The sequence below is a fragment of the Aphis gossypii genome, chromosome 2 (genome assembly GCF_020184175.1).
Source record: "Aphis gossypii isolate Hap1 chromosome 2, ASM2018417v2, whole genome shotgun sequence".
Lineage (NCBI taxonomy): Eukaryota > Metazoa > Arthropoda > Insecta > Hemiptera > Aphididae > Aphis > Aphis gossypii.
The window spans coordinates 37,926,448-37,939,091 of NC_065531.1; the positions used below are offsets into that span (position 1 = coordinate 37,926,448).

The 12,644-nt window shown below is 24.2% G+C and overlaps 2 protein-coding genes across 3 annotated transcripts; both read left to right on the top strand.

The window, feature by feature from the left end:
* The first annotated feature begins 2,706 nt into the window (after positions 1 to 2,706).
* On the top strand, positions 2,707 to 7,828 carry LOC114122415 (N-acetylgalactosaminyltransferase 6). The gene is made up of 10 exons (XM_027985070.2): positions 2,707 to 3,545; positions 3,624 to 3,768; positions 4,124 to 4,290; positions 4,463 to 4,654; positions 4,727 to 4,904; positions 5,584 to 5,812; positions 6,074 to 6,295; positions 6,588 to 6,683; positions 6,745 to 6,885; positions 6,946 to 7,828. The coding sequence occupies exons 1-10, from the start codon at positions 3,314 to 3,316 to the stop codon at positions 7,105 to 7,107; spliced, it is 1,764 nt and encodes a 587-aa protein (XP_027840871.2). The 5' UTR covers positions 2,707 to 3,313; the 3' UTR covers positions 7,108 to 7,828.
* Positions 7,829 to 8,611: 783 nt separating this feature from the next.
* Positions 8,612 to 10,763, top strand: LOC114122412 (histone deacetylase complex subunit SAP30 homolog). 2 transcript variants are annotated; one of them, XM_027985068.2, is made up of 4 exons: positions 8,612 to 8,837; positions 9,531 to 9,704; positions 9,780 to 9,968; positions 10,345 to 10,763. In XM_027985068.2, exons 2-4 carry the CDS (start codon positions 9,534 to 9,536, stop codon positions 10,477 to 10,479), a joined length of 495 nt encoding a protein of 164 aa, XP_027840869.1. In that variant the 5' UTR covers positions 8,612 to 8,837; positions 9,531 to 9,533; the 3' UTR covers positions 10,480 to 10,763. The 2 variants fall into 2 exon arrangements, with proteins under 2 accessions (XP_027840869.1, XP_027840868.1); XM_027985067.2 differs by having other exon boundaries at positions 8,613 to 8,867.
* The last annotated feature ends 1,881 nt before the right edge of the window (positions 10,764 to 12,644 follow it).

Sequence of the window (12,644 nt, forward strand, 5' to 3'; positions counted from 1 at the left end):
CGTTTATATTATTATTGGCCAGCATAATATAACCGTTCATTGATTCTAATCAGCTGACATTAGAATTCCGTGGCACCGTTTATTTTTCGAAACATTGTCATAATTATTTACCGAATAGTATCTATTTACTATTATAATAATTGAACGAAGATTTCAAGTGTTTTGATTCGTACATTGTACCTATTTTAAACTTTCAGATGGTCTTTTTAAATTTATATTTTAATATAATATTATACTATATTCATTAATCAATAACTCTATGAACAACCACGCACGTGTAGTAATAATAATAACGTGTACATATATAATGCCATCTTTTGGGTTTAAGGGCACGTTATAATCACTTAAACTTATAAAAGTTTAAAAGTATAGATAGGTACCTACATATATAATATATATTTTTAACGTGGTATAACATTAATGTGTAATAATATAGCGTTGATATTTAAAAAAAGTAATTTTACGTTTTTGTATTTTTAGTTTCAGTAATTGAAATAATGTAATATTTAATAGGTATTATATAACCTGAACATAAAAAATATTAAAACGTTATTGTACGTACCCAGTGGAGTTAAGGCTAAATACTACGATACCGTTCAATGTTTCGTGGAAATGGCTTATTCATGTCGATTTTATTTAGTCCGTAATAATCAACTCAATATATGAATAACATTTTTTTTAAAAATACTGAAAGTTGTGTTTGTGTGTTAAAATCATTAAAAGGTAAGAACTACAACGTGTTTAATATTATAAAGAATTAATCCCTATTTAAACAGTTAAAATTTGTAAAACAACTATTATTTTTATTATTATTTCTATTATCCACCGATTAAAAATAAAAATTATTAAATTAACATAGGTATTCATTTTTTATACTAATTTAAACTAACAACATCAATATAATTTTTCCTCTATAATATTTCCTGTATAAAAGATCCTATCTATTTGACAAATGTAATAATGGCAAATAGACGAGTTACACTCTGTATAACCATATATAGGTTATGACCTTAGTAAATAGTAAATGGATTTTAAAGTTTTTGAACTATAGTAACAATATATTCCATAAATAGTTTTTAAAAAAATAGACAAAATATTTTGAAAGATATAGAAAATGCCTAATATATTATATATAAATATTTAGTAAGGTTGTTTAGGTGCACAGTTCACTATAATCTTTACTTATATACGGTTACCTATTCTTATTTGAATTACATAAAAATATTGGGTAAATATTCTTGTTTTTCATAGGTTGCGGGCATCGGTGTCTATCTTGAATCGTGATAACAATTACTATTGTCGTAAAACGACAGACATATTCGCTTATATTCTTTTGAAGTCGGAAGCACAGCGATAGATTTAGTATAGACTATAAGTATTATTCAATGATTGAAGTGTAAACACATTAATTCATCTTATCAAAATGTGTCACAATTTACATTGAACGCTACTATTTATTTTGTACTATATACTAAGGTGTAGATAAAAAGTTACTACATTGTCTACATTTAAAGTCAATGAAGTGTAATACTAGGAAAATAATACTAACTATCTACATTTATTACCAAATTTCCACGAATATATGATAGCATGAACATATTATTATATTATATATACCTAGTCATCAACTCAATAAAAAAAAAATAGAAAATTCATCTAGGTTAATGTATAATTTTAATTTGTAGGTAAATATAAAATAGTTAATTGTAGATAAACAATAGTAGGTAAGTTGATAACTTATAGGTGCGAAAACAAATATAGCTAATTTTTTTTTGGAGGGCGGCTGAAGTCTAATTTTCCTAATATTTTCTTGAAATGATATCTATAATACTACAATAGTAGGTAGTAGGTACCATAAATTAACGGTATATTAAATCTTGAATAATTGAAGTACTAATTTCAATTGGTCCAAATAGTATAATAGTATATTAGTGTACAACTATTTAACACTTCATATAATATATGACTATTGACCATGATTTGATCCTATAGGTAACTGTGGTCTGTAATATGTTGCGTAATGCGTCACCCAATTATTTATCCCTTACGATATTGTTTATATCCTTAATCCTTATGGCCTATTAATGGTAAACACAATTATACATTATTACATAAGTAAATAGATTTTTGGATACAAATTATAGTGGAGTGCGATCAAGACAAGCTAGGGAATATGCCTTCCCGATGCCCGGCCATAAATGAAGAAATAAAATGTTCAACATTTATCGAGTTATATGACAAAGCGACTTATACATAAAAATTACAAATATTATTTATTAATTCTCATTTGAGTATTCACTTTATAGTTTATCAAGTTTCTTCTTAAGAATTTTAATTAATTTGTCTTCGTATACCTAGTTAATCCTAGGCGATTTTTTTAAAGAATCGGTCGTATTTTAGATTTGCCTAGCCCGTATCATTATTATAGTAATAACCAGTCGCGGTAGAAGGGCCACGTTTTATATGCCGGTTGAAGCGCTATGCCGAGCGCTTATCGAATTTTTAAAAAACTAATTCCAATATTTCGCCGTTGCATAATATTACTATGTCAGATTATTTTCATTATCAATACTCTTTATAAAAAAAAAAAGTTATATTACATGGGTATAAATTTCACGGCTATTATAGATATCTATAGCCGTGGTACATATTTTATAAATAACAGTACACGTGGATCATCACATACCGAAAAGGGAGGGGGGCGGTTACCCTCTGGGTTACAAGTTCGGCGCCACTGATTGTTATTTGTAATACCTACTTAAATTATTATATTAATATTTATTATAATAACTAATATATATAAATTCTGCTCATTACTATTTAGTGCATTACTTGATACTTATATTATATTCTTATCTTTCTCAGTAGTTTTGTCATAATGTCATGGTTTGTCATGATAAAAACCAATAATATGATAAACATAAACTACTGTCGGTGCACGTTGGCCGGGCGGCTTGTCGAAGTCGAACCAGCTACGCCTCGTCCGCTGTGTCTGTAGTGTCTGTACGCTATATTATTGTTTATTATAATACACCTATCGTCGTACTATATTGTATCTTTTTTCAAAATGCACTTCTCTACTTATCTTTCGTCACCGCCATCCGTCATTAGTCATTATTCATTTATGACGATATTTCAATTCCACTACTATACTTCATAACGTTATAATCGCTATGGGAACGAAACGTTGCCTATTTAGTTTGTGTTAGGTAAACCTACATTGCTTGACGCTTGTAATCAAGTATTTTAATATAGGTAGGTATAAAATATTTGTTATTATTATGACTGGTTATTTTCCATATCTTAAGTCAAAATGAAACGAAATCTTAAAAGTATACTGAAGTATTTACTTTTCATTGTGATCACTGCACTCGTGACAACTATAATTTTTAAATTGTCTACTCAATTTAATCGATATGGAAATAATAAATCTATGCGTGAGAAGATGGATATTGCTGACAAACAGTTATATATAAATGACAATTATGATAATAAGATTGACTGGCATGATTGGGAATTTGCTAATAGAGAGAAACAACGAATCGGTAATATATTTATTAGAGGAATACATTTTATTTTATTGTACCTACTGTATTGATGTAAGTAAATTTTATTATATTTAGGTATTGGTGAACAAGGAGTTAGTGCTACATTATCATCACTCAATCAGCATAAATATGATGAATTATATAAAGTAAATGGATTTAATGCCCTGTTAAGTGACAGTATATCTGTTAATCGCTCAATACCAGACATACGACACAAATTGTAATTTATTACTATAGCCTAAATATTTCATATACTCATGTCTAGTAGCGCACAGAGGAATTTTAAGAGTGCATGCAGTTATCAAAAATATTACCATCCAACCTTATTTTTGATATTTAAAAAAATATTTTCTCTGTTCTTGACGGTATTTCTATTCACATGGGTTATGGGTAATCCACAACATTGAATTATTATAATATACATATTAAACTTTCATGTAACATTAGTTATTTGTATCCATCCATCTCATGAGTGTATGCATTTCTTTTAACTTATCTGAGTGCTACTACTCATGTCATGTATTTAATATTTTATTAAATATTGTAATATTTTCTTTATTTTTATTAATTTACAGGTGTCGTTTTAAAAAATACAATAGTAAATTACCTACAGTTAGTATAGTTGTTCCTTTTCATAATGAACATTTCTCAACACTTCTTAGAACTGTGTATAGTGTCTTAAACCGTTCTCCTAAAAGTTTACTTAAGGAAATAATTTTAGTGGACGATTCGAGTACTAAAGGTACCTTATATTATATTTGTTTTATTTTTTTATCACCAATATTAAATTTTTAACTTATTGATATAATGAATGTATAAATAACAATAGTTAACATTCTTGATAATTTATATGAATGAATTAATTTTTGAGTAAAAATAATATGAATAAAATATTTTTTTTATTTTTTTTTTAGCTAGTTTAAAGAAACCATTAGATCATTTTATATCAAATAATTTAGGTCATATTGTTCAAATCATACGCTTGAAAAAAAGACAAGGTTTAATTAGAGCTCGTTTAGCTGGTGCTAGAAAGGCCACCAGTGAAATTTTAATATTTTTAGATTCACATACAGAAGCAAATGTTAACTGGTTACCACCCCTTTTAGGTATGATATTTCTTATGTATATCATACATTTTATAGTATTAAATATAATAATAAATATAATTTAATTTGTAGAACCTATCACTGAAGATTATCGAACATGTGTGTGTCCATTTATTGATGTCATTGCTTTTGAAACCTTTGAATATCGAGCACAAGATGAAGGCGCAAGAGGTGCTTTTGATTGGGAATTTTTTTATAAAAGATTGCCACTTTTGCCTGAAGATTTATTGTATCCTACCAAACCATTTCGGTAATGTCTACTTTTAATAATAAACAACTGTTTTAAACAATTTTAAATTGGAATAGCTGTATATTGTAAATTCTTAAGTTAGAAATTTTTTTTTTAAAAAAATTGAATGTACAATTTTTGATTTATAAGACTAAGAATGATGATTTAAGTCATAGTAATTGATTAATATTCATAATGTATTTTATGCATAATAATTTTTAAGTATTATTCTTGAGTTTAATAACTCAGAAGACAGAAACTACACATTTTCATTTTAATTTATGTGTTTCAAATTTTTTTAATCAATTTTTGCTAAAGATTTTTAACTGAATTTTAAAATTCAGATTTTTGTATCTAACTTATTAAAGTATTTATAAAAATTCCAAAATCATAATTTGATTAAAATTTAAGAAAAAAAATGTAAAAATGTCCATAAGCATGATTGATGAATTATCAATTAGTATAATTTAAATTAAATATTTAAAAATTAATGACAAACTTAGTTTTAGATTGAATATTATCTACATAAATTAGAGCAGATTATTGTTTTTTTTTTTTTTTTTTGTTGTTGTTGTTTTAATGGTTTACTTTTAAATATAAACTATAAAGTAACACTTGTATATTTAGTATAGTCTGTCCCGTTTATGTTAAGGTTTTGTTATAATTATATAATATATTTTAATATTTTTTTTTTTTTTAGGAGCCCTGTAATGGCAGGTGGTTTATTTGCTATATCAGCTAAATGGTTTTGGGAACTTGGAGGTTATGATCCTGGTCTCGATATATGGGGTGGAGAACAATATGAATTATCATTTAAAATATGGCAATGTGGTGGTACTATTTTAGATGCACCTTGTTCAAGGGTAGGCCATATCTATAGAAAATTTGCACCGTTTCCTAATCCTGGCATTGGTGATTTTGTTGGAAAGGTGAATTTCTATCTTATTTAATTTAAGACTTATCAACATTTTTAATTGTATGAAAAATTTTTTTCATGATTTTATCAGTACATTGATAATTATACGATTTATTAATTATTGATGTACTAAACTAAAATTGATACTTTATAGATCAATAAATTTGATTGTTTTAAAATCTGACTAAAGGAAAAATAAATATGTTATTAATATCAATAACACTATGTAAACAATTACCATGTATTTCACAATGTTTTATATACATTATTTTAGAATTATCGCCGTGTAGCAGAAGTATGGATGGATGAGTATGCTGAATATTTGTATCTGCGTAGACCACACTACAGGAAAATTGATACAGGAGATATAACTAAGCAAAAAAATATAAGAAGAAATCTTAATTGCAAATCATTTAAATGGTACATGCATGAAGTAGCATTTGATTTAGTTGAAAAATATCCACCTATCGAACCACCAGATGCGTTTAAAGGAAAGGTATAAATAATTTTACATAAACCCAAAATATTTTAGACAAAAGTAATAAATTATTTATTATTTATTATCTAACTGTAAACTATTTTTATACAGTAAAAAAGATTTAGATTCATTCATATTTGGAAGCAAAAAACAATAATTTTTTGTATTAATTCATAATTGTAATACTATTAAATTATTGTGCTTACATGATAGAGTATCCTAGGAAATATGAGTTTTAGTTGCAATTGACAATATTATTTGCTCATTTCAGGCTTACTTTTATCAACTTTGTTTATTTTTTTTGTTTTAGATAAGAACTTTTACTGCACCAGAACTATGTTTAGATGCTACATCAGAAAACTTGCTCAATTTAAAAGAATGTACTGACAATGATAATGAAAATCAAGTAATAATAAGAAAATTTAGTAATTAATAATAATAAATTTTAAACATTTTAACTATTTTAGAAATTTATATTGAGTTGGCGGAATGATATTAAAACAAGGAATAATATGTGTTTGGATATTAGTGACTCGTCATTCAAAGCAAAAATTAGCTTATATGGATGCCATAATGGTGGAGGAAATCAATTGTGGCATTATGATCATGTATATTATTTGATTTAGTAGTAAAAATTGTTTGTAATTAATTGGCAAATAATATTTTAGAGTAAGATGAAACTTGTCCAAGGAAAAAATCCTAGATGTATGGAACATGACATTAGTACCAGAAAAGTTTATGTAACTCAATGCAAACAAAATATTGATGATCAAAAATGGATAATAGAAAATGTTAACTCCAAATCAACTAACTGGTCATTAATATATTAGAGAACAATAAATATTTAAGATTTCCGTAACAAATTATTTGAACAAATTATTTACATATTAATACTTATTTTATTTTTTATTTTAAATAAGAAAATGTAAAATTTTTTAGTTTTATATAATGTAAAGTATTATAATGTAATATCATGTTGCTCATAATTATGTTACAAATTTAACATTATAAATACCTACTTAAAATAAAATAACATCATTGATAAATTATGATTTAGTACCATTGTAAAAATAAACTAATAATAACAAATAATGCAAAAAATTGAATCATAGAAAATTATATTAAAAAGTGTCTAACTTATTAACATTACATTGTGTCATGTTAATAGAATATACCTTAGTATAAATATAAACAATGTATCTATTTTTTAAACTTAATACTTATATATCTAAATGTTGAATTATGTCGGCTTATCTGCAATACAAAACATAGACTAAAACAATTCACATTTAAATTTATTTCGTATTATATACATTTTAACTTAAAAGTAAATAATTGTTTTATACTACAAAATATACAAACATCAATTGATCTATAAGGCATTAATACTTGACATTTGTATCATACATTGTTGTATTCTTTACTTTTTGTCTGTGATATTATTATTTTAAATTGTATTTTGTTACCAATTTATATTCTTTAGTATTAAAAATATTATAATGAACTATATTACAGTCTAACATTGTTTAAATATATTTTATACTTACCGACTTCTTTGACTTTTAATAATAATTTTCTTTGTATGTTGTATTAAACATTTTTAATTCTAAGTGATTTTTGTATGTTAAAACTATTAGCTCTGAGATGAAATTATCACGTGTGATACATACACGATATCAAAGAATGTTGATATAAAAATTAAAATTCATAAATATAGTTTGTTGTTGAAATAAACAGATTATAAACTAGTAGACAAAACTCAAGGTATCGCATAGTTAAAGAACTAAAAGAATACATTTAATATTCAATCCAGGACCTAAAATACATCTGATTTCAGGGTACACATTTATTAATTTAACTGTTATACCTTTGGGCTTTGACAATGTGTTAGCCGTTAGGGGAAACATTATTTTAGCCCCTGATTCAATCGATATTTTCAAGGAAAAAAATTACAAACATGTGAGAGACTAAGGTTTGAGTTTGATAAGTATCTGGCATGTACCTTTTTTATAAGTGTATTTTGTATCAAAAATATTGAATAAATACTATACATTAATAAATAATAATAATTATATTATACTTTATTCACTACTCTATAGAGTTACAACTAGAGTCTATAGTTGAGTTTTCGAACGCACCCAATTATGTCACTAATAAGTTATAAACCTTTTTCATAATATTTCATTGTTGTTATTTATTTTTCTTATCAATGGTTTCTTATCATTTCTATTGTAGCATTATTCTATTCTGTGATTGTAGTTCCAATCACAATCGTAAACAAACGGACAGTATCATACTATCATACAACAATTCAGTTAATCATAATCATATTATAAAAAGTTGTTTTGTTATTTTGCTCTGTAGTCTGTTATGTTTCTTATTTTATGCATTTATTGTAGTAAAATCCGAAATCATAGTTGATGTACATTTTCTATAATTAACTCATTACATTGTAAGAAGAATCAGTTTTTTGATTAAGTGTGAAAATCAATATTTTTCAATGCATTTCTTTTGTTAAGCAAATGTAATTTTAACACTACAATTTGGCTTGTTTTATTTGGTTTGTATTTAATTATTCATATAATTGCAGGTAAGATATGTAACTCTTAATTTAGATGTTTAAACGTGTTTAAATATTATGACTGATTACTGCTTACTTAAGTATTTGAATAAATACAAAATTAAATATTTCTATGTTATTATGCATTATTGAATGATTACTTATCTATTATGAAAAATAGCATTCACATTTTTTAGTTAATAAAAAAATATCTTAGGTATATGGTAAAATTTAAACATTGTTGTAATTACAGTGAAGATGGGCTCCTACTAATAACAAGAAATTCAATAACTAATTATAAAACCATTTATCATATAAAACATAATACATATTATATAATTACATCTGTAATTTATTATATTATTATTTATATTTGAAATATATTGAATAGTTTTAAATTGTAATATAACAATAATACAAAATATACTACAAATAATAACCAATATAATATGTTAACTATTTCAAAAATTAATATCTAATTTACAGTATAAATCAAATACAAAATTTAAAATGAAATCTGGCTAACTAAGAAAAAAATCATATTATCTATTTGAGATTTATAGTTTTATTTTTGACTACTTATGTATACCTATTTATTATTTTCTTTACAAATTAGTTTTTATAACATATTTTTTTTTCTAGTTTACAATTAATTATATAAATTTGTTTTTTTTATTCAATAATCATTTTTAGGAAATGAACCAAAACGGTTTTAGTACTGGTGAAGAAGATTCACGTGGTCCTCTTGATAAAATTTGCTGTTTACAAGAAGACGGATTTCGGTGTCAAAGACAGGCTGGAAACGCTTCTTATAGTAAAAAAATTCGCAATACCGTCAGACAACTTAAATTACATTTGGACGCTGTTGTATGTTATGTTGTTATTATTTTGATGTATACTGTTGGTTATATTGTTTTCTAATTGAATAAAATATATTTTTAGGCGAGACACATCTATATTTGTGATCATCACAAGAATATGATTCAAAGTGCTAGAACGTTGAAACCATCTAGTCAAGATGAAACACCAGAAGTAGACTTTTCACAATTACAAATGAATACCCTTAGACGTTATAAAAGACATTTTAAAGTAGCAACAAAACCTAGTATGAATAAAGCTCAAATGGCAGAGGTAATTTTTCAAGATATATTAACTGTGCTCAATATGTTTCATTATTTTTAATTTACTTAGTTAACATACTATGTCAACAAAATATATGTTTCTTATCTATGAAAAATATATTATTAAACATTTAAGTTATAATCTTTAGTATGAAAGATAACTTGAAAAGTAAAAATTTTGTGGATTAAGATTTGTTAGATAAAAATAAATTGTAATTTACATAATGTATAAATATATAATAAAAAACAAGTACTGTAACTGATTAATTTAAAATATATACATTATATGTTATTATTTATCTGTATTAATTTAGTATATCTAATGATTTTTATTAATTATTGATAAATGTATTAATAATTTTTTAATCATGATTTTTATTTTTTAGGCACTATTAAACCACTTTAAAACAATATCAGTTAATGAAAAAGAAGCTCTTACATTCTTCATTTACACAATAAAGACAAATGGTAATAAATTAGATCAAAAAAATGGAAATAATAATTCAGATACACCATCATAGTAATATTATATTTTCATACAATATTTATTTTTACTTTCATAAAATGTATATTAATTTATCATTAGAGTTAACATTTATTTAGATTGTATACAAGATATTTATAGGATTAAGAGTAAACAATATATTGATTTTTTTACAAATTAGTGATTTAAAGTTGTATGTTTTATGTTAAATTAATATTTTAATTTACTTATTCTAAAAATGTAGTGTTAAAAACATTTATTTTAACCATATGATTATATTATATACCTTAATAAATAATGTACTCATTTTGAGTTCTGATTTTAAAAAAAAATTCTTTTCTTTTGTAAATAATAACATTTTATTTATTGTACATTTAAAGCTTATAACATATTGATATTTTAATTGAAGGAAGACATTACAATTATTGATTATAAAAACAAATTCAACAATTTCAACAAAAAAAATTGTTAGTCAATGGTATTGATAAATTATTTACAATGATATCACCAAATATTAGAAATTGTTAAAGTTATAAATAATGTAATAACATTTGTATGATAGCATTATATAATAGGTTTTTTATATCTATATAAAATATAATTTTAAATTTTAAAACAATGGTTTGTGAAATTTGCTATATAAAAAAAATGAAATGTACTATTATTATTTATTAATTATAACTACTAATATAACCTCTGATTTTACATTATAATCTTAAATCATAACTAATCATTCATTAATTTGATAAGTAATTTGAATTGCTGTAAATGTAATGTAATATTATACCTTAAATAATGCCATGTTTAATCTTGGATCATATAATTTGTTAGAATAAAAATATCAAATGTCCATGCATTAATCTTCATAAATAAGTATTCAAAATATTCAATTTATATAAACGAAAAGGGAAAAGATGATTTAAATTATGTAATATAATTTGTTACATGAATTTACTTATCAATGTACTACTTTATATAACTATATGAGTATTTGAATATTTAAATTTCTAAAAAATTTCTATCTTATTTTAATTTTGTTCTCTCAATGGATTTAGATTTATAAGTGGATTAAAATATTTTTTTTGTGTTATTGCTAGGTAAAAATACCTTAATGTTCTATGGTAAGGTAGTGACATATTGTTACCTCAAAAGTTAATAATAATGATATAATATGGTATAAATATATATTATAATAATTTATTATTAATAATAGAATAAAATATGCAATGTTTTCAGCATAAATTAAATAATCTTACTGTAATACTAAAAGTAAAATACTTGACTTAAATTGCAGTATCAAAATTCAAAATCATATCATGAAATATACTTAGTGATATAGGCTGATCGGCTGTTTCTACTCAAAATAATTTTTTATATAGAGTATTACAATGATATATCAATTAAAATTGAACACATCTGTTACATTATCACAATGCCCACGCAACACTTAATCCTAATGTAAATTAAACTGATCAAAGCAGTACTCATTTACTAACCACTTATTTCTTGTTGTTCTATTGTTGATTTTTTTTATAATATTGAAGTTAGGCTAACGAAAAATTCACCTGTCTCTCTTTTGTACAATGACAACAAATTACTTATAATTTATAAGTATTTTAATAATAAGTATTACTTATAAATAAGTACCTACTTTTTTTTACTGTTTTAATATTTATTTTATATATTACACAATCTGTATCTGTCACAAATCTGTCAAACTATAAGTAAATTTGATGGTGGATGAGGGAAAAAAATAATAAAATAACAAGAGTGACTGAGTAAAGAGTCCTTCCGTTGAAAGAACTTACTTCTGCATTTTTTATATGATTTTAGTAATTATTACTTAAGAGATGTGGACTACAGTAAGTACCTAATTATTGTGTTATTTAGAGTTAAAGAGAACTTGGAAGCACCCCTGCCTTTTTAGCTTTTTTTTTTTTAGTTATCAGGTAATAGATATATTTGTTGATATAAGTCCTTCATTAAGGAAATTTCTATGATTTTGTACTTTAAGTTTAAGTCATTTGTAATACGCTATAGCTAAATCGTGGACTGTATTGTATAGGAAGGTTATGTATAAAGCGGTTTGATACATAGAAAACGACGTTTGTTAGAGTTTTAAATCATTAGATTTTAATTTATGTTCGAGACTTTTACAGGGCCCTACGTTAAATACTATAGTTTCTGATTTATTTAATGAAA

What these genes read in the sequence shown, in the direction of transcription:
- LOC114122412 (XM_027985068.2), top strand. Translation starts at nt 9,534, where the DNA reads ATGAACCAAAACGGTTTTAGTACTGGTGAAGAAGATTCACGTGGTCCT. An exon ending in AATTACATTTGGACGCTGTT is followed by an intron (nt 9,705 to 9,779) that starts GTATGTTATGTT and finishes ATATATTTTTAG; the next exon opens with GCGAGACACATCTATATTTG. An exon ending in ATAAAGCTCAAATGGCAGAG is followed by an intron (nt 9,969 to 10,344) that starts GTAATTTTTCAA and finishes TTTATTTTTTAG; the next exon opens with GCACTATTAAACCACTTTAA.
- LOC114122415 (XM_027985070.2), top strand. Translation starts at nt 3,314, where the DNA reads ATGAAACGAAATCTTAAAAGTATACTGAAGTATTTACTTTTCATTGTG. An exon ending in TAGAGAGAAACAACGAATCG is followed by an intron (nt 3,546 to 3,623) that starts GTAATATATTTA and finishes TATTATATTTAG; the next exon opens with GTATTGGTGAACAAGGAGTT. An exon ending in TTGGTGATTTTGTTGGAAAG is followed by an intron (nt 5,813 to 6,073) that starts GTGAATTTCTAT and finishes ACATTATTTTAG; the next exon opens with AATTATCGCCGTGTAGCAGA.